Here is a 24,015-nt window from a genome sequence, read left to right on the forward strand (position 1 = left end):
GTGAACCCTCGAGTTGGATAGTGACATGAAGCTTCTTCTTGCAGGGCGTGCTTGCTTGCCCTATTCTTGTTTGATAGTTTGTTTCAAGGGCCTTCGTGCCTGATGCTTCATGCCTGGGCTTCCATGCTTCCTGCCTACTGGGTTTTGGTCCCTCTGCTTTTGGCGCATCTGGGCCAGTTTGCGGGTAAGCGGGCAGGCTTGCCTGGCATACCCTTGCCAAATGCCCATTTTGCTCACAATGGTGGCAAATGGCATCTCTATAGCGACAGGTTGCTCTTGGATGCTGACCCCCGCAACTATCACACGGTTGCCTCTTTGGTTCATGCTCTGTAGGTCTCTTCCGATTGGTGCAGTATACTTTGTCTCCACTTTCATTGTCTTCCTCATCGTGGTAGAGGTTTTCGTGCACTGTTGCCATTGGTTTCATAGCTGCTGGGATGGTGGCCAGCTTCTGGAGTGACTCTGCTGTTCAGTTCGATGACTCGGTTGCCCGAGCTTCGTCAAGTGCAGCCTGCAATGTCAGATTCGTTTTGGCCAAAAGTCTCTGCTGGAGTCAGAGGTCTTTCCTGCCACAAATGATCTGATTGATCATAATATCGTCCAAGTCTCTGAATTCGCAGTGAGCAGAGGCCTTATGGAGTACTGAGACATATTGATTTATGGACTCGCCATCCTGCTGCACTCTGTGCCGGAATTCATAACGCTGCACCGTTTTTGATGGTTCCAGAGCATAATGTGTTTTTAATGTATTTTGTAGTACTTGCCACGGTACCGACTACTGGCATTGATTCAGACAGGGCTTCGGTGGTGTCGAAGACATCATGCCCACAGTGGGTCAGGAATAGCACTCACTTTTGGTTGTCCGATAACCCGAGGAGGTCATTTGCTTCCATGAAGCACTCAAATCTAGTCATATAAGTGCCCCACTTCTCCTTTGCTGGATCAAATGGCATTTCATTCTTGCTGATTGAAATTGGTGCACAAAATGGCCACGGTTCACTATTTGCCACTGAGCTGGATTGTCTCGTCAGTTCTTTCTATATTCTCCATGTCTCTCAGAATCCCACCCTCATCTCCAGTGTTAGATTCGTGGATAGAGAGACAGGAGGCAGACTTCAACAATAGCTCTTTATTTAACAACTCTGTACAATCCAACAGCTAGCCTCTCTGGCCGCCAGCCCTTTTATAGGGAGCTGTCAGGAGAGCTAGCCAATCACCTTTGTATTAGTTTCCTGCCTAAAACATGGACCAGAGGGAAAACTTCTGTTACTGGTATCTAACAGCAAGTATGCAAGGTAGGACAGATTTCTCTAAATCATCATCATTCTGATTCTAGAGATCAATACGCATCTATGGAATCTATGCAAGAGACAATAGCATTATAGTATAGTATCATAGCATACTATACTATCCTTACCATGATGGGTTGCTACCGGTTCTCCCTGGTTCAGGAGAGCCGGTAGCGGAGATGGTGAAATGACAGCGAACCGGTTCACTCCGACCGTCACCTGGGCCCTCCTGCCCGCCCCTGCACTATACCTACCATTGCAACCAGATTGCAATTCCTCAGCTGTTCAGCCTCTGAATGTGCTTGTCCAAAGCGCAAATTTGGCGTGCATGTGAGCAAAGCGATCATGTGCGCACCAATCATGCTGTTGTGGCTCCGGCCCCTGAGCCTGTTCTCATGGAGGAGAGTGACTCGGAGAGTGAGTGAGAGGAGCCAGCAAGGCCTCCCTTGCCAGGACCCTCCTCGCTGGCACCACCCCAAGTTCCAGCTGGAGGCCAGGAGGAGGAGCTGACAAGGCCTCCCTCTCCAGGACTCTCCTCCTCTTCCTCCCTGGCAACGCCCCAAGTTCCAGCTGCTGACGATCAATCCTGGATCGACCTGAGGCAGCAACGTAACAACAGAGGAAAAGGTGTGGCAGGCTCAGAGAATGCTGAGTCACCGAGCCATACCCCATAGGGGATAAAAGTGGGTGGAGCTGCCCTTGGGCTTTATGACGGACAAAAAACTACCCAGCGTGTGTTGCAGCTCGGTCGATCAGAAGTTAAAGGCCTTTCTTTCCTGTAAGCTTGGCAACAGGACTGGGACACGAGTGCTTTTATCTCTGTCCGAGATTAAGACTTCAGAACTTGGTAGGCCTCTGCACGGTCACTGCCAAGTCTTGTGCTTCCTACAGAAGAATCAGGTCTGTGTCAATTGTGAAACTTGCGTTTCTCCGTGAAGTGGAAGGGGGGACAGAACACACGTGCATAGCAAGTGCGGAAAATGAACCAGTGATAACACCAATTAGAACCCACCACTGATACTTACTACATCCTTGCTACCATGGCAATGAGAAGAGGAATATTTAATTTCAATGACTGAGAGCTGTTTGGACTGTAGTGAGGACAACTTGAATATTTGTTTCATGTAGTTCCACCTCATTGTTATTTGTTTTTATTCTGAACAGTTGTGTGCCAATTTTTCCTGCTCTATCGCCTGGTCCTGAGGCTGGCTTATTTTATTCATTCTTTAATAATTTCCTTCTGTTCAATCATTAAAATGAATAATCCCTACAGAATATGCTACTATTGCTACCATAACTTTCAAAACATCATTCTTAAAACAAAACAGTTCAGGCTTTAAAAAGACATATTTTAAAACCTAACCCCTTTGTACCAATATTTATGAATATAGTATTTTATGTGCCCTTCTAACAGCCTAGCTTTCTGGGATATTTCACTCTGTTATGTGGAAAAGCCAGTTTTACTGCATCTGTGCTTTTCTTCTGCTTGATTATATAAATGGAAATTTTCATTTCAGATCCAGCTTGCCAGATTCCGATCAACACAGATGGAACTGAGCCATTTTTTTTAAACTTCAGATGGATCTCTGCAAATTTGTTCTCAAAATGTACAGAATACCTTTGAACCATATGCATGGGATTCAGATTGAAACATTTCATTTGATTCTCCACCAACCAGAAAGGAAAGCAATAACTCAAGAGATAATTAGAATCATTTTCTTCAATTTTGATATTCAGACCTATCTAGCATTGACCTGGAATCCTGTTAACAGAGCCAGGACTAAATATCAGTAATTACTCATTTGTCTCTCGTATGGGTCTGGCTTTATCTGGCCATCAGCACACTGACCCATTTTTCAAACCTGCCTGGTACTAGAATACACCTGTGTATTTTGAAAAGCAACTTGAGTAAAATCTTAACTTCTGATATCATAGATACTAATCTATACAACCGGAAAAAACAATAAAACATTTCTTATCTGAAAATTAGTGGTGTGTGTGTGTATGTGTGGCTGGGTGGCTGGGTGGGTGGCAAGAGATTTGGGGTGTGTTTTGACAGTTTGTACTGTAATTGTGCAATGAAATTTACAGATCTGGGTGAAACTGTGAAACTATTGAGTTTTAGTCCGCCTTAGGCATGAAAGATAGCAGGGTGATCTGTCACACTCTCTCAGTCCAACTCACCTCACAGGATTGTTGCTGTCAGAAAAATAAAAGGAAGATATATTGAATCTATGTTCTGCTTTAAGTTATATGCAAAACTAATAAAGTTGGGATATAAATAAATATAGAAGAAACAGATGTGGAAAGTGCCAATCAGCCAAGGTATTATTTTTAGAAGTAAGGAACTGATTCTTAATTTTTTTTAAAAAGATACACTTTCTTGGCTAACAGTTTGCAGAATTTGAACAATCCTTAGTTCCTACAGAGATAGTATTTTATTTTTTTCCTTACATGTATTTTTTTCTTTAACTTATAATGTACCTGACAAAAAGGGAATGATCCTGTCAAGATTAACTTTTAAAAGTTTTTAAACTGGTAAGTCAATTTATTTTATTATAGCACAGAAATTTAGAGAACAAATATGAATAAAATATGTTCACATCTGTAATCACAAATCCTGCTAAAAGTATGATAGAAGATAAAGCTTGAAGAGAAATGTTGAGTTTCAAAAACAACAGTTCTTCATTCCATGCTTTTTAAATGTATACATCTTTGGCTAGTACAGATGTTTGCATTTCAGAAGTTTGACTAAATATAAGTGACTGTCTGTGTACAGTAGTTCTTCTCTGCTCTGTGTTTTCTGAACAACTTAGAAAGAGAAAGCCGATAGATCAGCTATAACAGTTTTATATAACAGTCATTCAAATTACTGAAATTTGAGAAAAAACATTAATTCACCCATATGAAAAATATTTTTCTGTAACGTTGTAAAATTTGAGTCTGTTCATGTGTTTATAGTAGAAATATCTTCATAAACTGGATAATAACCTGCTTATAGTAATTTAAATGAGAAATTTATGCTGTGAGATAAAGCTGGTTTGTCTGTGGAAAGTAGAATAGTTTTCTTAGGTTGGTGCAGGCTTTTTCCAAGATGATGTTGGAGTAAAATTCTAAGCAGTCCCAGCCTTGTAATATGTACATGTGTGAATATGTATACACACAAGGGGATATTTTTAATAGTTTCAGAGAAATGGGAATAAAATAAATTATTACTAGTCTATCAAACATACTGCCTATAGGTATTAGTTTTATGCTAAAAACAGTTTTATTCTATCTTCCAGGTTTTCTTGTAAATGTAATGGTATAATGTAATTTAACTTAATTTAATAAATAAGGAGGAATCCCAATATATACAGTCATTAATACAATTTTTATAAGGATCCATTCAGACTGACAAAGAAGTAGTTTAGTGTGTTGTTTAAAAGTTTTTCTAGAAAAGACAAATTATTAGAAGCAACAAAAATAATACAGAATAATTTCATCAGGTTCTTTTCGGTAAATGATGGTTTTCTGATTGGCATCTATTTTGCTATGATAATCTGTTAATAGATGAGCCCCACCCATGGCATCCATTTTGTGCTATCCTTACAACATATTATAAAATTCTAATTTGTCTACCAGCCCAAAATTGTTGCCTACTCTGCCAAATAAATGCTACTTGTTATATTAAGAAGTCTTCTGCAGGCTTAAATTTACATTTATGCATTTGTACATATAGGCATACTAAATAATACTGCCAGGTTTCCCATAAGAATGAAACTATTTGTATGGAAGAAATTAAAGGAGGACAATGATGCTTATAGAAAGTATTTAATGAGGTTAAATGTCCCACCCACCCAGACAGCAATAATTTAACCTTATCTGATTAGCTGCATCTTCAGATTCTTTGTAATGCAGGGACTGATTCTTTTTTATGCAGTGGTTGAGAATGTGAGTTCTACATCAGAAAACTCACAGGGGCCCCAACTAAAATAGGCGCAGCTGTTGCTGAACTGTAAAACCTGGATGACTCAAAGTGTATGTTCAGTGGTGAGCTATGCTGGAGTCTTAGTTCAACAGTATCTGAAAGACCTCAGAGTCTCCATCTTTAAATTGTAAAGTCACTGAATCATCTTCAGAGCTAATTTCTTTTCAAGTTACTACTTATGAGTTTAAAAATGCTTGCATCACTTGATCTTTGAATATGTTTCTAATTTGGATGGGGAACTTTTGGAGTTATTCTGCTTATTCTTGCTTCTTTCCTTGCTTTTATCTTTCAAAACCATTTTCCAATGCAAGTAATAGCCAGGCAGCTCCACATTAGGGCAGCTCCACATTACCATTCTTTTTACTCCCCAAACTTTTAAAAGCAAATCGAAGGAGATCCATGAAAAAGAAAAGAAATAGTATCTAGGCTCTTTCTTCCTATGAATAGAGAGAAAATGGAAACTGGCAAAGCTCTCACCAATTTCCCTGCATTCACTTTGTTTGGGTTACTAAATGGAAAGGGCATAGTTGGGAAGCTGGCAGATAGTAGTGCAGTGATGTAGATTCAAAGGGCAAATCATGGATCCATAAGTGGCCCCTGTTTGAACATTAAACCAAATGTATCTTTTCATCAAGACTTATGCAGCAATTGTGGAGGAAACGGCTCAGTTCCAGGAGAAATGTGCTTCAAATTATTTTGCCCTTCAAAACAGATTTCTTCATAGCCTTCCTCCTTAGCATTACTCTTAACAGAGTTGTATGACTACTGACCACACAAGGCCCACACCAGACTTTCTGGGACATATTGGCTAGTGATTTTTCCAGATGTCCTTTAGGAAGGCTGTTAAAATGGACTTGTTTAGCAGAGACTTTTATCTGGCATGGTCCAGTAGGTTGAGAAGCCAGCAAACATATGTATAGGATGTACTATTGAGTTGCTTACTTGTTGTTCATTGAGACCTCATTTTGTGTATACAGAATAAAAACATAATAAATAAATAAATAAATAAATAAATAAATAAATAAATAAATAATCAACAACTTCATTCTAAAAACACAGGGGACCAAGTGCTTCGGGGGATAACTTCAAATGGGTACCTTATATATCTGAAAGCTCAAAGCATCTGTTTTTTCTTTTCTTTTTTTTTAATTCAAAAAGTTTTACAAAAAATTTCCTCCCCTTCCCCCCCTCCCCTCCCCCCTCCCTACACAACCCCCCTCCCCCCTCCCCCCCCCCCGACTTCCCAGAATGAGCACAAGGTATAGTTAAAAATAAAACAAACATATGCTAAAAAAATTTCGTCCCAACTTAATTATACTCCTACAATTCTCATCAGTTCCTAACTTCCCCTGAAAACAATCAAAAATAATACATCATAATCATTCAAAAGCAGTCTGATAACTCTTAGTCTGATATCTACTTTGAATATAGTCAATCCATTTTTTCAATTCCTTTAAGTATCTTTCTTGTGTATCGTCTTTCAAAAAGGCTGATATTTTCGCCATCTCAGCCAAATTGGCAACTTTCAATATCCATTCTTCTATTGTAGGTACTTCTTTTTTCTTCCAATACTGTCCTATTAGTAATCTTGCTGCTGTTATTAGATTTAAAATCAATTTAGTCTCAATTACTGTATAGTCTGTAATAATTCCCAGCAGAAAAAATTGCGGCAGGAACTATCTTCTTTTTCAGAACATTTTGTAAAATCCACCAAATTTTTACCCAAAAGGCCTTAATGTATAAGGCCGTTTGGATAAATTGTATAAGAATTGTATAAGAATAACTATGAGGTTTTATGGCAAAAAGTTCAGAAGGAGTTGATTGTTTGGAAAAAATTGCAATTATCATTGTTGGGGAGAATAGCTGCTATTAAAATGAATGTTTTACCTAGATTTTTATTCCTCTTTCAGATGATACCAATAATTAAGAAAGATAAGAATCTTGAGGAATGGCAGATGGGAATTAATAAATTTATATGGGAAGGTAAAAAAGATAGGGTTAAAATGAAAATAATTCAAGATTCTCGGGAAAGGAATGGCCACAGAATATTCAGGAACCAATAATCTTGGAAACATGGGAGAAAATCTGGGTTAGAAATGTTAAGTTTACACAAGCACAGAATTTAAGGGAAAATTTTTATAAGATGTTTTATAGATGGGACTTAAATCCTAAAAAATTATCATGTATGTATCCTGATATCCAAGCGAAATGTTGGAGGTGTGACTGTGATGACGCTACATATTTTCATATTTGGTGGACTTGCAAGAAAATTAAGGCCTTTTGGATAAGAATTTGGTGGATTATTCAAAATGTCCTGAAGAAGAAGATAAAGTTCCTGCCGCAATTTTTCCTTTTGGGAATTATAATGGATTGTACAGGGATTGAGACTAAATTGATTCTGAATTTAATAACAGCAGCAAGGCTGTTGATTGGACAATATTGGAAGAAAAAAGAGTTACCTACAATAGAAGAATGGATATTGAAAGTTACTAATTTGGCTGAGATGGCTAAAATCTCAGCTTTTTTGAAAGATAATATGTAGGAAAGATATTTATTTTCATTTGCAAAATTTTTTATTTTCCATAATAATTCCCACAATTTGACCAGTGTACAATACAATCACTTATACAACAATCGATCCTATACTCAAATTATGCTCAATCCGGGCTGCTCGACCGCCACTCCCTCCCTTAATCCTTTCTACCCTTCTCATCCTTCTTCGGCTTTCCCCACCATCCTTCTCCTCGCTTTCCTACTTCCCTTCCTCTTTCCCACTTCTCACTACCATCCTTTCTAACCCTCTATCTTCTCCTCCTTCTTCTCCTCCTATCCTTTCTTCTCCCTCCCTTCTTTCCTACCTACCTACCTACCTACCTACCTACCTACTTTCTTCCTTCTTTACTCCTCTTTCCTCCCTTTCCCTTCGGGAGTGGTTACCGAGCAGCCCCGACTTTACACCATTCCAACTTGTTTAATTCTACCATTATTTCTGTACAATGGCAATCACTCAATTTATAATCTTCCCTCCCCCATTTCCTCCCCGAGACTTCCCAGAACAGAATACAGGGTATTGTAACTAACAAACATAATCTAAAATATAACATAAAACATATTCCATTTCACACCATCACACCATCACACTATCAATTCCCTTCTTTCTTAAACTCTAATACATAGCAATTCCTAACTTCACTCAAAAACTAATTGATATTTTTTAATCTGATACTTATTTTGAATATAATCAATCCACTTTCTCCATTCCAAAATATATTTTTCTTGTGTACAGTCTTTCAAATAGGCAGAAATTTTTGCCATTTCTGCTAAATTTGATACTTTACTAATCCATTCTCCAATTGTAGGTAAGTCTTCTTTCTTCCAATATTGTGCAATCAATAGTCTTGCCGCAGTTATTAAATTCAAAATCAGTTTTGTCTCAATAACAGTGCAATCTGGAATTATTCCTAATAAAAAGAACTGTGGGACAAACTTGATCTTCTTTTTCAAAATGTTCTGCATAATCCACCATATTTTAATCCAAAAAGCTTTAACTTTTTTGCAAGTCCACCATATATGATAATAGGTAGCATCCTCACAATCACATCTCCAACATTTTGCTTTCACATTTGGATACATACATGAAAGTTTTTTAGGATCTAAATGCCATCTATAAAACATTTTATAAAAATTTTCTCTTAAATTTTGTGCTTGCGTAAATTTAACATTCCTCACCCAAATTTTTCCCATGTTTCTAACATTATAGGTTGTTGAAAATTTTGTGCCCGTTTTACCATACAATCTTTAACCAACTCCATTTCTGAATCAATTTCAACCAGTACATTATATAATCTCTTTATATGCTGTTTACCTTGATCTTTTATTTGTTTTACCAAGTTATCATCACTTTGCCTTATACCAATTTTCTGATCTATTTTCCATCTAGATTGCAATTGTCCATACTGGAACCATGTATAATCTCTCCCTTCATCCCTCAATTTCTCCTTAGATTTTAACTGTAATTCCCCTTTTTCCATAGTCAAAAGCTCTTTGTAAGTGAAAACCTCCATTTTTTGTAATATATTTTATTCTCTATCATATGTCTGGGGATAGTCCATATTGGTATCTTTCCATCTAACTTATACTGATATTTTTTCCAAACCCTCAACAACACACTTCTGACCATATTATTCTTAAATGTCTTATCAATTTTCTTGTCATATATTACATATGCATGCCATCCATATAACAAACCATAACCTTCTATATTCAAAATCCTTTCCTCTGTTAAATTAATCCAATCAGAAATTAAAGCTAAGACAACTGCATCATAGTACAATTTCAAGTTAGGCATTTTTAAACCCCCTCTTTCCCTAACGTCTTGCATTATTTTTAACTTTATTCTCGGTTTTTTACCCTTCCATACAAAATTATTAATCCCTTTTTGCCATTCTTGTAAATTTGCATCTTTCTTCAATATTGGAATCATTTGAAAGAAAAATAAAAATCTAGGCAAAACATTCATTTTTATAGCTGCCACTCTTCCCAACAATGATAACTGTAACTTCTTCCAATTCTCCATTTCTTTAATTACTTTTCCCCACAATACCTCATAATTATTTTTATATAATTTTACATTCGATGCTGTAATATATACTCCTAGGTATTTAACCTTTTTAACTACTTCATATCCAGTTATTCTTTCTAGATCTTCCCTCTGATGTGTATTCATATTTTTAATTATCATTTTTGTCTTCTGTTGATTCACTTTAAACCCAGATACCTTACTATACTGATCAATTGTCTCCTTTAGATATACAGCTGATTGTGTTGGTTGAGATAAAGAAACAACCAGATCATCTGCAAACACTCTTAATTTATAATCTTGATTTTTAATTCTAATTCCTTTTATTCGATCTAGACCACGTATATTACTCAATAATATTTCCAAAGTTAGAATGAATAATAATGGTGACAAGGGACATCCTTGTCTAGTCCCTTTCTCAATCTTGAAAGATTCTGTTAATCCACCATTTACTATTATTTGAGCTGTTTGCTTTTGATATATAGCCTTAATTGCTTGAATAAAATAATCCCCAAATTGCATTTTTTCTATTACTTTAAACAAAAACTGCCAATCCAATCTATCAAAAGCTTTTTCCGCATCCAAAAAGAGGAATGCTGCTGAGACCTGGCTGTTTCTTTCCAAATATTCAAGTAAATTTACAATTTGTCTCATATTATATCTCATCTGTCTCCCCTTAATAAATCCTGTTTGATCATTATGAATTAATTGAGTCATCAGTGGCATCAATCTATTCGCTAATATCTTAGCAAATATCTTATAATCAGTATTTAAAAGCGATATTGGCCTATAATTCTCTGGTTTAACACCATCTCGATCTTCTTTAGGTATTAATGAAATAAAAGCTGTCCTCCATGAGGGAGGAGCTTCTCCTCCCCTTTGTATTCTGTTAAATAACTCCTTAAGTGGTACAATCATCTCATTTTGTAAATTTTTATAATAAGTAGTTGTCAGACCATCTGTATCTGGTGCTTTATTCGCTTTGAGCTACTTAATTGCAAACACTATTTCCTCTGAAGAAATTAATTGATTCAACTCTTCCCTTTGATCTGCTGTAATTTCTAAAATACCGTGGTCCTGTAAATATCTATCTATATCTTTATCATTAATCACATCTCTAGAATATAACTTAATATAATATTCTAAAAAAGCTTTTTTAATCAAATTTTGCTGATATACTTCCTTACTCCTATATTCTATTTTATCAATTATACGTCGTTTCTGTTTCTTTCTTAATAAATATGCTAACCACCTTCCAGGTTTATTAGAATTATTAAACAAATTGTGTTTTGCATATTGTAAATTAGTTGCCACCTGATCTGCCATTAACATATTAAATTGACCTCTTAATATATCTATTGACTCTTTTATTTTACTATCTCCTGGATTACATACCAATAACTGCTCCTTCCTTTTAATTTCCTCTTCTAATTCTTTTCGCCTTTTGTGCAATCTATTTCTATATTTATTATTCATATCTAATAAAATTCCCCTCATATAAGCCTTGCTGGTGTCCCAAACTATCTCTATAGGTGTCCCTTTGTCCATATTCAAAGAAAAAAATTCCTTCATTAAAATTTTACATTCATTTACATTTTGTTCGTATTTAAACAAGTTCTCATTCATCCTCCACGACCTCCTGGCCTCTTTTTCCCGATCTAGCTCAATCCAAACTGGACTATGATCAGACAAAGTTCTAGAACAAATTTTGGTCTTCTTCACTCTGAAAAATAAATCATTAGTAATTAAAATAAAATTGATCCTAGAAAAGGATTGATGTCTGTCAGAAAAAAATGTAAAATCTCTCTCTTTTTCATTGCATTCTCACCATACGTCTCTCAATTCTAAATCTTCCATCAAATCAAAGAAAGCCTTTGGCAGTTTTACACGATTGGAAATATTTCTAAGACTTATTTTATCTTTCTGGATATCCATCACTCCGTTCCAATCACCCATTAATATATAAGTTTTATAATCCCAAGATGTTATTCTTTTATGTAAAAACTTATAAAATTTTTCCTGTTGTTGATTTGGTGCATAAACTCCTATTAAAAGTATTTTTCTCCTCTCCAATAAAAGTTCAATAGCAATACTGAGTCCTCCGGGAGAAGGGCGGTATAAAAATCGAAATAAATAAATAAATAAATAAATAAATATATCTTCCTTGATTATCCGCCTCAATTAATGTTGCAGATAAATTACTCTTTATATAAACAACTAGTCCATTCTTCTTTTCTGTAGCAGATGCAGCAAAATGTATTCCCAATTTTGAATTTATCAAATATTTCTGGTCTAATGTTCTAATATGTGTTTCTTGTAAACATACAATGTCATTTTTAAATTGCTTCAAATAATGAAATATCTTTCTTCTCTTTTGTGGTGAGTTTAATCCATTAACATTCCAAGATAAAAGTCTAATTGCCATTATCAGCAATCGGAAACTTTTGAAGCACCAGCCGCAAATCATATCTTTCTTTGGGCCTTGCTCCTCCCACTGTTTCCGTCTTGGTAATAGCAGATTGAGCCTGTTAAGCCTTTTCTTCTTGTTCCTTGTGTTTGACAGCCGCTCTTGTCATCCTTGACTCTTTTGGAAGCTCTGATCCCATCTTAGACACATCCAACACTTGTAAAAGGTCTTCTTCCATTACTATCACTTCTTTTTCTTTAATTTCGCCTTCCTTTCTCCTACCATTCGGAGATGGTGGACTTCCAGCTTTAAGCACATAAGCATAAAACTCTCGTGCTTTACTGACTGTATTAAGACGATGTGCTTTCCCTTCATAATAAACTATTGTACCAGTTGGGATGTCCCATCTATACTCAATCTGACATTTTTTAAGTTCATTCACCAAAAAAGCAAACTCCTTCCTACCTCTCAACATTTTGGGGGGAATTTCCTTTAGTATTAAAATATCTTGGCCAGCCGCTTGAATCTTGTCTCCTTTAAAAGAAGCTTGTAAAATCTCATTTCTCACTGTTCTAGTAGTAAAATAAATGACAATGTCTCTCGGAAGATTTCTTTGTCTTGCTATCCAGGAATTCACACGATAAATTTTGTCAATATGAAAAGCCACATCTACTGGCCGAATTGCCAAAATCTCCGCAAAGGCCTCAGAAAAAATTTGCTTCAAATTCTCTTGTTTATGCTCTTTCATACCACGTATTCGTAAAGCATGTTCCATAGCTCTATATTGTACCAAAACAATTCCATCATCAACTTTATCCATTTTACTTTGAACTACCTCAATCTTATTTTCCAATTTTAAATTATCTTTCTTTATTTCTTCTACTTCCTGCTCCAGTAAAATCACATTTGATGCCAGACCCTGTACTACTGACACCAAACCTTCTTTGACTTCTTTATTTCCAATTTGAATTTCTAACATCTGTTTTTTCATCTCTGACATTTCTTCTGTAATTAATTTAAACTTTTCTTCTATCTGAGAAGTTTGCAAGTTCATAGCATCATTAAGAGATTCTTTCATAAAATCTTTCAGATTATCCTGAAGTGCTTCCAAATTTAGTGATTTTGTATCTGCAGTATGTGTTGGAGAAGCTCCCGGTGTTGATGTTCCTGGGGTTTTTGTAACAGTTGTCTTTAATTGTTTTGCTGCCATCTCTTAAAATTTCTCTTTAACTTAATATTACATATAAATCTTCTAAGTCTCTTTAAAAAAAAAACAACAGTCTCAATATCTCTTCTCCCTTCTCATTACAATGTTTTTTTAAAAAATATCCAGCTGGTCTTCAGCAATAAACAGCAAGCAGTAAGAATTGTAACACTTTCGTTTTCACAGAGAAGCTAAAATAATCACAAATAGCTTCTGTCTGTAACACTTTCGTTTTCAACTGCGTAGCTCATTGAAGAACAATCGCCATTTTCACTTTAAAGTCAACTCCAAAACTTAAAAAAAAATAACAGGAAATTGATTTAATTACTTGCTTTTATCGTTAAAACTCTCCTGTTTCTGTTCAGTCCGGTATTTTCTTCTTTAAGTTAAAATTGGTCCCGGCGGTTGGTCGCGGCAATTAGGTCTGCCGGAGCAGGAAAAAAAGCCCCAGATCTGGAGCCCTTTGAAGTTCTGAGGGGGCTTAACCCTTCGAGCCCCCTGGTGTCTTCCAGGAGTCTAGGGAAGCTCTACCTCTGCTTCTTATGCTCACCTCCTCTTCTTCGCCCGAAGAGGGGGAATTTCGAACCGCTGGGCAGCTGATTGTCGCTGTCTTAGCGGTCCAACACGATCCAGAGGTTGGTGATCAAAAGGATCACCTCCATTGCCTACGGAGCCAACCAGGAAGTCCACAGGAAAGATATTTAATTGAATGGAAAAAATGGATTGATTATTTACAAAACAGATATCAGATTAAGAAATATCAGATTGCCTTTGAATAATTAGGAAGTATTATTTTATATAATGGGGGGGTTGGGAAATGAAAAGATTTGGATGAGGTTAATTGGATTAGAAGGGAAAATTTTACTTTATGTTTGGTTTATATATAACAATACCTTGTGATTGACCCGGGAAGCCGGGGGGGGGGGGAAGGGAGGGGGGAAGGGGGTTTTGTAAGGGGGAGGGGGGGGAAGGGGGAAAAATGTTTTTGTTTGTTAAAACTTTTTCAATTAAAAAAAAAAATTCTCGAGAAAGGGGAGGTTTAAAAATGCCCAATTTTAAATTATACTATGAAGCAGCTGCTCTCTCTGCAATAAGTGATTGGTTTAATTTAATGGAGGAAAGAATTCTGAATATAGAAGGTTATGACTTGCTATATGGATGGCATGCATATTTAATTTATGACGAAAAAGTGGATAAGGCCTTTAAAAATCATGTGTTAAGAACTGCTCTTCTGCGTGTTTGGAAAAAATAAACTAAATTATAAGGTTCCTATGTGGGCAAGTCCTAGACATACAATAGAGAATATAAATATAGAACAGAATCAGGAAATGATTACATATAAAGATCTTTTGTATACTGAAAGAAGTAATTTGCAATTAAAATCTTTGCACATATTAAAAGAAGAAGGGAAAAATTATACTTGGTTTCAATATGAGCAACTACGTGCTAGATGGAAGGAAGATCAGAAAATTGGTATAGAGCAGAACGAGGGAAATTTGGTAAAGCAAATTAGAAATCAGCCTCAGGAGCATATAAAGAAATTGTATACTGTGTTGATAGAAATAGATTCTGAAAGAGATTTAATAAAGGATTGTATGATAAAGTGGGCACAAAATTTTCAGGAGCCAATATTATTGGAAACTTGGGGAAAAATTTGGGTTAGAAATGTTAAATTCACGCAGGCACAGAATTTGAGGGAAAATTTTTATAAAATGTTTTATAGATGGCATTTAGATCCTAAGAAATTATCGTGAATGTATCCAGATATGCAAGCAAAATGTTGGAGATGTAATTTTTTATTATTTATTATTTTATTATTATTATTTAAATTTGTATACCGCCCTTCTCCCGAAGGACTCAGGGCGGTTCACAGCCAAGTAAAAATACATAATACACTATAAATACAATTAAAATATAATTAAAAAACTTATTAAATTGGCCAGAATTAAAATTTAGAAATAAAACCCATTAAAAACCCATAAACTTAAAAAACTAACCCAGTCCAGCGCAGGTGAATAAGTGAGTTTTAAGCTCGCGGCGAAAGGTTCGGAGGTCCGGAAGTTGACGAAGTCCTGGGGGGAGTTCGTTCCAGAGGGCGGGAGCCCCCACAGAGAAGGCCCTTCCCCTGGGCGTCGCCAGACGACACTGTCGCGCCGATGGCACCCTGAGGAGTCCCTCTCTGTGAGAGCGCACGGGTCGGTGAGAGGTATTCGGTAGCAGCAGGCGGTCCCGTAAGTAACCCGGCCCTAATTGTGATGACGCTACATATTTTCATATTTGGTGGACTTGTAAGGATATAAAGCATCTGTTTTTTCTTAGGTACCCCAATTTTCCTCCCCTCCTTCATGCAAAAGAGGCCTTTGTATTTTCCAGTACTCCCCAAATGCAATAAAGGCACCACTGGATGGAACTGTAGAAGTGAGAAAACAGTGCTGGCAAGTTGCATGTGACCCTGTAGTTAGATTTGTTTGTTTGTTTGATGTTTGCATACCTATGTGGCATTCAGGAGCTGGGAAAAGAAGTAAGCGAAGGTTCTTTTCAAAGGAAACACAAAACCATTCCATCTGAAAAATTAAAACAAAGCAAAACCCTCAATCAATCAATCAATCAGAATAGAGCTGGAAGGGATCTTGGAGGTCTTCTAGTCCAACCCCCTGCTCAAGCATACAGGGGTGTCAAACTCACATTGTCACGGTGGCATCACATGACATATCAGGACTTTTTCCTCCTTTGCTAAACTGTAGGCCAGGAGTTTGACAGCCCTCCCCTATACCATTTCAAACAAGTGACTGTCCAGTCTCTTCTTAAAAACCTTAAAAACCTTCATTGATGAAGTATCCACAACTTCTGATGGCAATAAACTTTCAACTACATTGCAGCTGAACTATAATTACATGGACTCATTTTCCCAGTGCTCATAGTACCCTGAAGCTTCTTTCTGACTGGCAAATAATCCACGTATAACAGTGTCCTGATCGAAGCCCGGGTGTTCCTTCTCAGATCATTTTTGGCTATTTCCTTAGTAATGATGTACCTGCAATCCTGCCAATAAATGTCTCACTTCAGAAGACACCTTGCAAGGATAGCCTCTCAGATTAGTCCAAATTCCATAGACAATAATAATCTTTCTAGCAAAGAATAGTTTTGCCTCTGACATCCCTCTCCATTCAGTACTCCACTCAGACCACACTGCTTGAAGGAGAATTGCTCCGACCTAGCTCTAGAAATGGGAGGAAAAACATGGGATGGCATTCCAGCTCAGCGACCTTTGCATATAGGAAAGATGAGTTTCTCTTACTCCCCACAGACAGCCTTAGCAGGAAATGGAAAAGTGGAATATGCATTTCTCTAAATATGGGATGAATCTGCTTCTTGATTTTAACATACCCCTTAGATACATAATTTTGCTTAAATAAATAAGGGAAATAAAAAGGGAAGTAAAAGAATAGGGATTGAAATGTATTAATTAATTTGCATCATTATTCTAACAATAAAGAGTCTACAAAAATGCAATCATGGCCAATATTCCTTAACATACTCTGCCTTATTGGGTAAATGGTGATTTAAGTAAATGTATTTTCATTAGCATTTTGATTTCTTTTGGTAATTTCAGTAATTTTGTAGAAATTGAAGTTTCAGAACAATTGTCCTGAAATTGTACCCCCACTCTATAATTTTTAATTAAAAATACCTTGAAATGGACTATTCAGCCTTACTCAGCCTTTTGCCTTTTCTCTACTGAAAATGTCAAATCATTCGTATATCCTCTCCCCACCTTACCAGCTGCAGTAAACAGACAAAACAGTGATAGTGTACTGAATTTCCTTTATGACAAGTATTTGCACATTTGACTCTTGAAAACCCAGTATGACGAGAAGGCGAGTTATAGCTGCAGCTGTTTTTCCGGCCCTTCACACTTGCTGCTAGATGTAAACAGCTTAGTGGGCCTCAGCTGGTTTCCAGTTGCTATGGGATGGATTGCTTCCACCACAAGTTCAGAGTAGGAGGTAGTCTAGTTATTTGGTACACATTGAGATTTTCAAGGAGTTCTAGCAGCCAGAAAGGAATCAGACAAGCTGATATCTGTCCCTTCTTCTTATGCATTGCTGTTGCTTATTATTCCTGATACTCTTGAAGCATCCTGTTCCCTAATATTTCCTGCAATTCAGCAGCTCTTAACATTGGTTCTAGCTTCCCAGAATGCCACATTGCAGTGAAGTCTACAGGAGCAGCTTTCCAGCAGTGTTAGCTAAAAGCTATGGCAATGAAGAAATGTTGTGTGTGTCATACTTTGTCCTATTTCTTCATAGCTACAACTGGCAGAACTCCTCTGAATTTGGCAAAAGGAAAGGGAAGGAAGAAAGGAAGGGAGGGAAGGAGGGACGAGAGGCACTTCCTTTTCTCCAGGTCTCATTTTCCCATGACTCAGTCATGATTCAGACCTTGCAGTGCTCCACCTCTTTGCTTCTTGATTTGTGGTTCATTTTGCACAGATAGATTGCTCAGAAACCAATAGGTGGGATGGCTTTGCCCACAGATAGAGCAACTAGATCACATGCTAAAATGTAGGCAATTAAATTATGATGACCAGATGAAATTACAGAATAATTCTCTGCATATCCTATTAACTGGAGATCTTTATATGATGTTTCTAGAATTAAACTCAGGTATAAGTTGCTTTTCTTGGTCTTGTTACTATTATTATTACTATTATTATTATGACTGGTTGCAGTTAGATGTGTAGACTGGATTTGATATGTTGTACACATATCAAGTCTTTCTCAAAGATCTGGGATAGGTGGATATTATTTGGTATTATTAAACATATCACTGCAAGATGTAAGTTGTTCCAAGTAAAACTGTCTTTTGCAACTGAGTGACTGATTTTGTCAGTGCTGATGGTATTCAGGCGGTATGCCAGATAGTTTGGAATTGCATCCAAGGAATCTATTACTATTACTACTTTCTTTTGCCATGTCTTTCTACTTATATTTGTAGGTTTTTATATTTTATGATTTTCTCCAGTTCTTTCTTTTCTATTCTGTTGTCTTCGGCTACTGCCATGTCCAATACCCAGATGTTTTTGTCTTTTTTATAAGCAATGATTAAGCTTTAGGTATTACGTGGCAGGTATTGCTCTATTTGAATTCTAAAATTCCAAAACACTTTAGCTTCCTTGTTTTCTATTACTTTGTCTATTTTGGGGTCTTACCAATTCTTACAGTCAAATTATATTCCTTGCAACAATGAACCACTGTTGCTACTTTGTTATGCTGCTGCTTGTACTCTGCAAAGTTTTGTAGCGTGTATATAGGTGATTCACTGTTTTTTCAGTTTGTTTGCAAAGGTGGCAGTTGCTGTCTGTTTCTGTCTTCTCAGTTCTGGCTTTGTATGCATTTATTCTTAGAGCTTTTTCTTATGGAACCACAATTATACCTCTGTCTCTTTCTTCAACTTTCCTGCTCTTAGCCATTGTCAGGGTTTAGTATCTGCTTTGCCTACAATTTTCATTATGTAAGGGCCATGTAATACTTTGCATTGCCATGTCTTTTTCTGTTCTTCATTTGATCATACTTATAGGCCAGTTTGATTTCTTTAGCTTGGTAAGCCTTCATAGTATACAAGCTTCAGTGGATCTTCTATGTCATTCAGATATTCTTTTACTGCTCTTTTTTCTTCATCATCTTTTTGTTGTAGTTGCAACTTTATTATCATACAATAATAAAATATGGAAGTATTATTATGACTGCTGAATCCCTAAAGACTCTTGAGCATAGTATAGTTGTACTATTAATGTAGAAATATTTCTGAATGTCCTCAGTTTCCCAAATTCTGTTTTAAAACTCTGTTCTTCCTCCAGCATCAAATGATGTTGTTCTCTTTCATTCCTCAGGGAACAAGTACATGCAAGCTTTTGTGATTATTTTCTTCAATTAACTGCTGCCACGGGGATATGTTCTTCTTGAAAGTCTAAGAGTAATAAAAGTTCCATTGGAAAAGTTAGGTAAGTAACATTGAAAAATAAATATGTTTTATGAAAGTACATGATTTGATAGTTCCTTCATTTCTTTTTATTAATTTATATTCCTTTATTGATTTATATTCTGGTCATTGATTAATTAAAGTGATGATAATAATAATAACTATTCCAATTTGTGAAGGAAAAATGCAGAATTATTAGTTATGTTAATCAAGAACTTTGTTAAGGCAAAAAGGACTGTGAAATTTCTGGTTCTTCAGAATTCTATATCAGATAAGGTGGAAAAGAAGCTGGTCTCACTATTAATCATCAATTTGCTTCTGAATGTTTGTAAAATGAAAATTGTAGCATTGTTGTACAAAATGGGAACCCTGATATTATTATGAAGTTTCACTTCAGAATAAAAACCTAAAAAATAAATGGTGAGTCAGAAATATTGTATGTGGTTCAAGCAAATCCACTACTCCCATCACTGCTTCTATTGGAATCCATTGGAACCTGTGAGAAAACAAGTTTTCATTCCAATTCACATTCTTCTCAGCTATTTTCCAAAAACATTTCAGCCATAAGGCTATATAAGTTACTCTTTTAATAGTAGAAGGATTTAATAAATTGAAAATGGACTCTTTTCAGATATTTTATGTAAATTTTATGTAAAAAAATCTTCTCAGTGACTAATATCCCGTGAAATCTGATCTGACTTTTTGTTAAACGAATTCAATGCTTAGGATCCAAGATTTTGGGAAGTTAACTACCATTTGGATGTACTTGCCATTTAATGTATTCACATGTATGAAACACATAAAGTAAAGGTAAAAGTTCCCCTCGCAAGAGCTAGCGCTGTCCAAAGACATCTCCGTGGTCATGTGGCCGGCATGGCTAAATGCCAAAGGCGCACAGAACGCTGTTACCTTTCCACTAAAGGTGGTCCCTATTTTTCTACTTGCATTTTTACATGCTTTCGAACTGCTAGGTTGGCAGAAGCTGGGACAAATAACAGGAGCTCACCCAGTTACGCGGCACTAGGGATTTGAACCGCTGAATTGCCAACCTTTCAATCGACAAGCTCAGTGTCCTAGCCACTGAGCCACCACATCCCTTGAAAGACATATTAGAGATCAATTAGCATATATAGAGCTTTCACTATTTTGTTGCATCTCCAAAAATAAAACTTTTTTTAATGGGCACAATGGGTTAGTCAGGTTCTAGGAGATGCAAATCTTCAGTGAGTTGTTTTTTAATCTCAAATATGGTAACATTTATGAAGATGAAAGGTGATCTTTTTTTCCCCTGGTTAAAATTCAATGTGTTCTCTTATATATGGAAATCAACATGGCATTGTTACTATTATATGTTTCCAATATTTTTAAAAGCTTTGCATTGTCTCCCTTTAATAGTAAACAACTCTGTCTTTTTCAGTAACAGGGAACAAGATGGACAATCTAATAAATGGAACAAATGAAGTATCTACCACCACTGAATATGACTATAGTGATATGGTAACACCATGCCAAGCGAAGGCTGTCCAAAAATTTGGTTCCAATATCCTGCCAACCCTTTATTCTTTGGTGTTCATCTTTGGTCTTTTGGGTAACATGCTAGTTGTACTGATTCTAATCAAATATAAGAAATTCAAGAGTATGACTGATATATACCTATTAAATTTAGCCATTTCTGATTTACTTTTCATTTTCTCAATCCCATTTCGGATTCACTATGTAGTAGATGAGTGGGTATTTGGAGATGCAATGTGCAAAATTATTTCTGGAATCTACTTTTTAAGCTTCTACAGTGGAAGTTTTTTCATAATCCTCTTGACTATTGATCGGTATTTGGCAATAGTCTATGCAGTGTTTGCATTAAAAGCCAGAACTGTATTCTATGGCATCATCACAAGCATTATTACCTGGGGCCTGGCAATTCTAGCCTGTTCACCAGGAATAATCTTTAATACTGCACAAGGAGAAAATGAGAGGATAACATGCTCTTTTCATTTTCCTCATCAAAGTCACTTTGTATGGAATATGTTCTTTACATTGGAACTGAACTTCATAGGCTTGATTTTTCCGATGATGGTTATGACTTTCTGTTATGCATGCATTATAAACACTTTGCTGAGGTGCAGAAATGAGAAGAAGAACAAAGCAGTCAGGCTTATTTTTATCATAATGATTGTTTACTTTCTTTTCTGGGCCCCATATAATGTTGCTCTTCTGATCCAGTTGTTCCAAAGTGATTTATCCCTTGATAACTGCAGCAAGTTAAGTAGTATTGGTATAGCAATTCAAGTGACCGAAACACTTGCAATAGCTCATTGTTGTATCAATCCTGTGATCTATGCTTTTGCTGGTGAGAAATTTAGAAAATATACTATTATCTTTTTCCGAAAACATGGTGGTCACCATCTCTCAAAATACTGTATCTTTCTATATCGAGAACCTCTGGAACGGGCCAGTTCCACGTATTCTCATTCTACTGGAGAACAAGACATTTCAGCAGTCTTGTAAAGCATATATTTAGGGGGGAAAATGAGTGTTTTTTATTGGTGCATTTTTATGGACCTCTTCAATACAGGTAGTTCTCAACTTATGACCACAACTGCCCAACATTTCTACTGCTGAGTGAGACATTTGTTAAGTGAGTTTTGTTCCATTTAACGACCTTCCTTGCCACAATTAAGTAAATCACTGAAGTTGTTAAGTTAGTAACATGGTTAAGTGAATCTTCCCCATTGATTGACTTTACTTGTCAGAAGTTGGCAAAGGGGATCATATGACCCAGGAACACTGGAACCTTCATAAATATGAATCAGTTGCCTAGTATCTGAATTTTGATCATGTGATCATGGGGATGCTGCAATGGTCATAAGTCAAAAATTATCATAAATCACTTTTTTCAGTGCCATTGTAATTTCAAAAGGGTCACTAAGTGAACAGTTGTAAATCAAGGACTACCTGTACTGCATTTAAAAATTCCTTTCAAAGGAGTCAATACAACTTTGATGTGAAAGGATATGTTGAAAGGTATGGATAAAGATTTGTTTTGCTATGTTAATTCACAAACCAACCATATATCAATGTTCATATAACATCAGTTGAATAATTATAAATGTAATAAGGCATTTTGCAATAAGAGCATTTGAGATAAGTTTTTTTAAATTTTTTAAATATTTTATTATGACACAATATGACAAACAAATAACATAAACATATAAATATATTCTATTTTTTAAACAATGTTTCTTAGTGGTTTTCTTTCTGTTTTATATCCCCCCATATCTCTTTTACTGTTTTATTTTCTTCATTGTCCCTTTTTCTTTATTTACATTGTCTTTTCTAACAGTAATAGCCTTACTTTTATACATTTCTATATATTTGTTATATACATATTTTACATTTCTAGTTTCTCTATATATATTTTGATCTTTATTTCTAGCCTCAAGCCATTCACACCATTCGTTCCAAATTATGTAATAATCTGTTTCTTCTTTTTCTTTAAATTCTTTTGTTAACTTGTCCATCTTGGCACATTCTAAAACTTTTCCTATCACTTCATCATCTGTTGGCATCCTTTCCTGTTTCCAATTTTGTGCATATGTTATTCGTGCAGCTGTTATGATGTGTAAAATCAGGTATTTTATTTCTTTGGTATATGATCTCATGAATATTCCTAATAAAAATGTTTCCGGCTTTCTTTCAGTTGGTTGGTTTGTTATCTTTTCTAGCCATTTCTTTATATTTGCCCAAAAATTTTTTGCTGCCGGGCACAACCACCATAGTTGGTAATATGTTCCATGAGTTTTCTTGCACTTCCAACACGTTGAGGTATTATTTGGCAACATCTTTGCAAGTCTTGATGGTGGAAGGTGCCATCTATAGAGCATCTTCAGCTGGTTTTCCTTGTATGCTGCGGATAATGCTAGTTTTGAATTTACTTGCCGCATTGTTTCCCATCATTTGAATTAAGTTTCGAGTATCTTTTGCAGCAGGACATATGTTTACTAATTCTAACACAATATGAATGACCATGTAGCTTAATTCAGTGACATTTAATGTGTTCCAGTTCCTTGTAAAAGCAAGACTTCCTCTTCTTTAAATTCATTAAGGCTGCAATTCTGCCTATACTTTCCTAGGAAGAAAACAGCTACAAGTTAGAAATTGAGCTATACAAGGTGGTTTTGTGTTATTTTTAAATCATTAAATTTTGCTTGCTCAAATTCTGGATTCTTGAAATTTTTTATTTCATAGGTCCATGGATCATAAATGGGACATTGGGGTAGCTCATTCCACTATAACATGACATAAAAAAGATTCCCCATCCAATGGGGAAAACAGTGCAACTTTATTTCAAGGAGCCAGGGAAGACTATAAGTGGAATTAAGTTTCTCCAAAATACGTATAAGGTTTCAGTCAGATTAAAATTCTGTAATATGAATTAAATACTTCTCTAATAAGAATGACTTCCACTACCATTTACAGTAGTGGTAGTGAACCTGGTCCCTACCGCACATTAGTGGGTGTTCCAGCTTTAATGGTGAGCGGTAGGGGTTTTGCCCAATACTGAAGCACTTTCCTTTTTTTTAATTT

The 24,015-nt window shown here is 36.0% G+C and overlaps 1 protein-coding gene across 7 annotated transcripts in view; it reads left to right on the plus strand.

Annotated features, from left to right (window-relative positions):
- LOC131196623 (C-C chemokine receptor type 5-like) overlaps positions 1–23,580 on the plus strand; it is a 62,006-nt gene extending 38,426 nt beyond the window's left edge. The window contains exons 1-4 of one of the 7 annotated variants that reach the window (XM_058179641.1): positions 3,429–3,629; positions 3,785–3,827; positions 19,343–19,453; positions 20,849–23,580. In XM_058179641.1, coding sequence (XP_058035624.1) covers positions 20,863–21,936 — 1,074 coding nt within the window. In that variant the 5' untranslated portion in view covers positions 3,429–3,629; positions 3,785–3,827; positions 19,343–19,453; positions 20,849–20,862 and the 3' untranslated portion in view covers positions 21,937–23,580. Of the gene's footprint in view, positions 1–3,428; positions 3,630–3,784; positions 3,828–15,768; positions 15,885–17,830; positions 18,117–19,342; positions 19,454–20,848 lie in introns of those variants that run through there. The other 6 variants (XM_058179640.1, XM_058179642.1, XM_058179639.1 and 3 more) reach the window with 6 other exon arrangements.
- The last annotated feature ends 435 nt before the right edge of the window (positions 23,581–24,015 follow it).

This window comes from Ahaetulla prasina, chromosome 4 (assembly GCF_028640845.1).
Source record: "Ahaetulla prasina isolate Xishuangbanna chromosome 4, ASM2864084v1, whole genome shotgun sequence".
Lineage (NCBI taxonomy): Eukaryota > Metazoa > Chordata > Lepidosauria > Squamata > Colubridae > Ahaetulla > Ahaetulla prasina.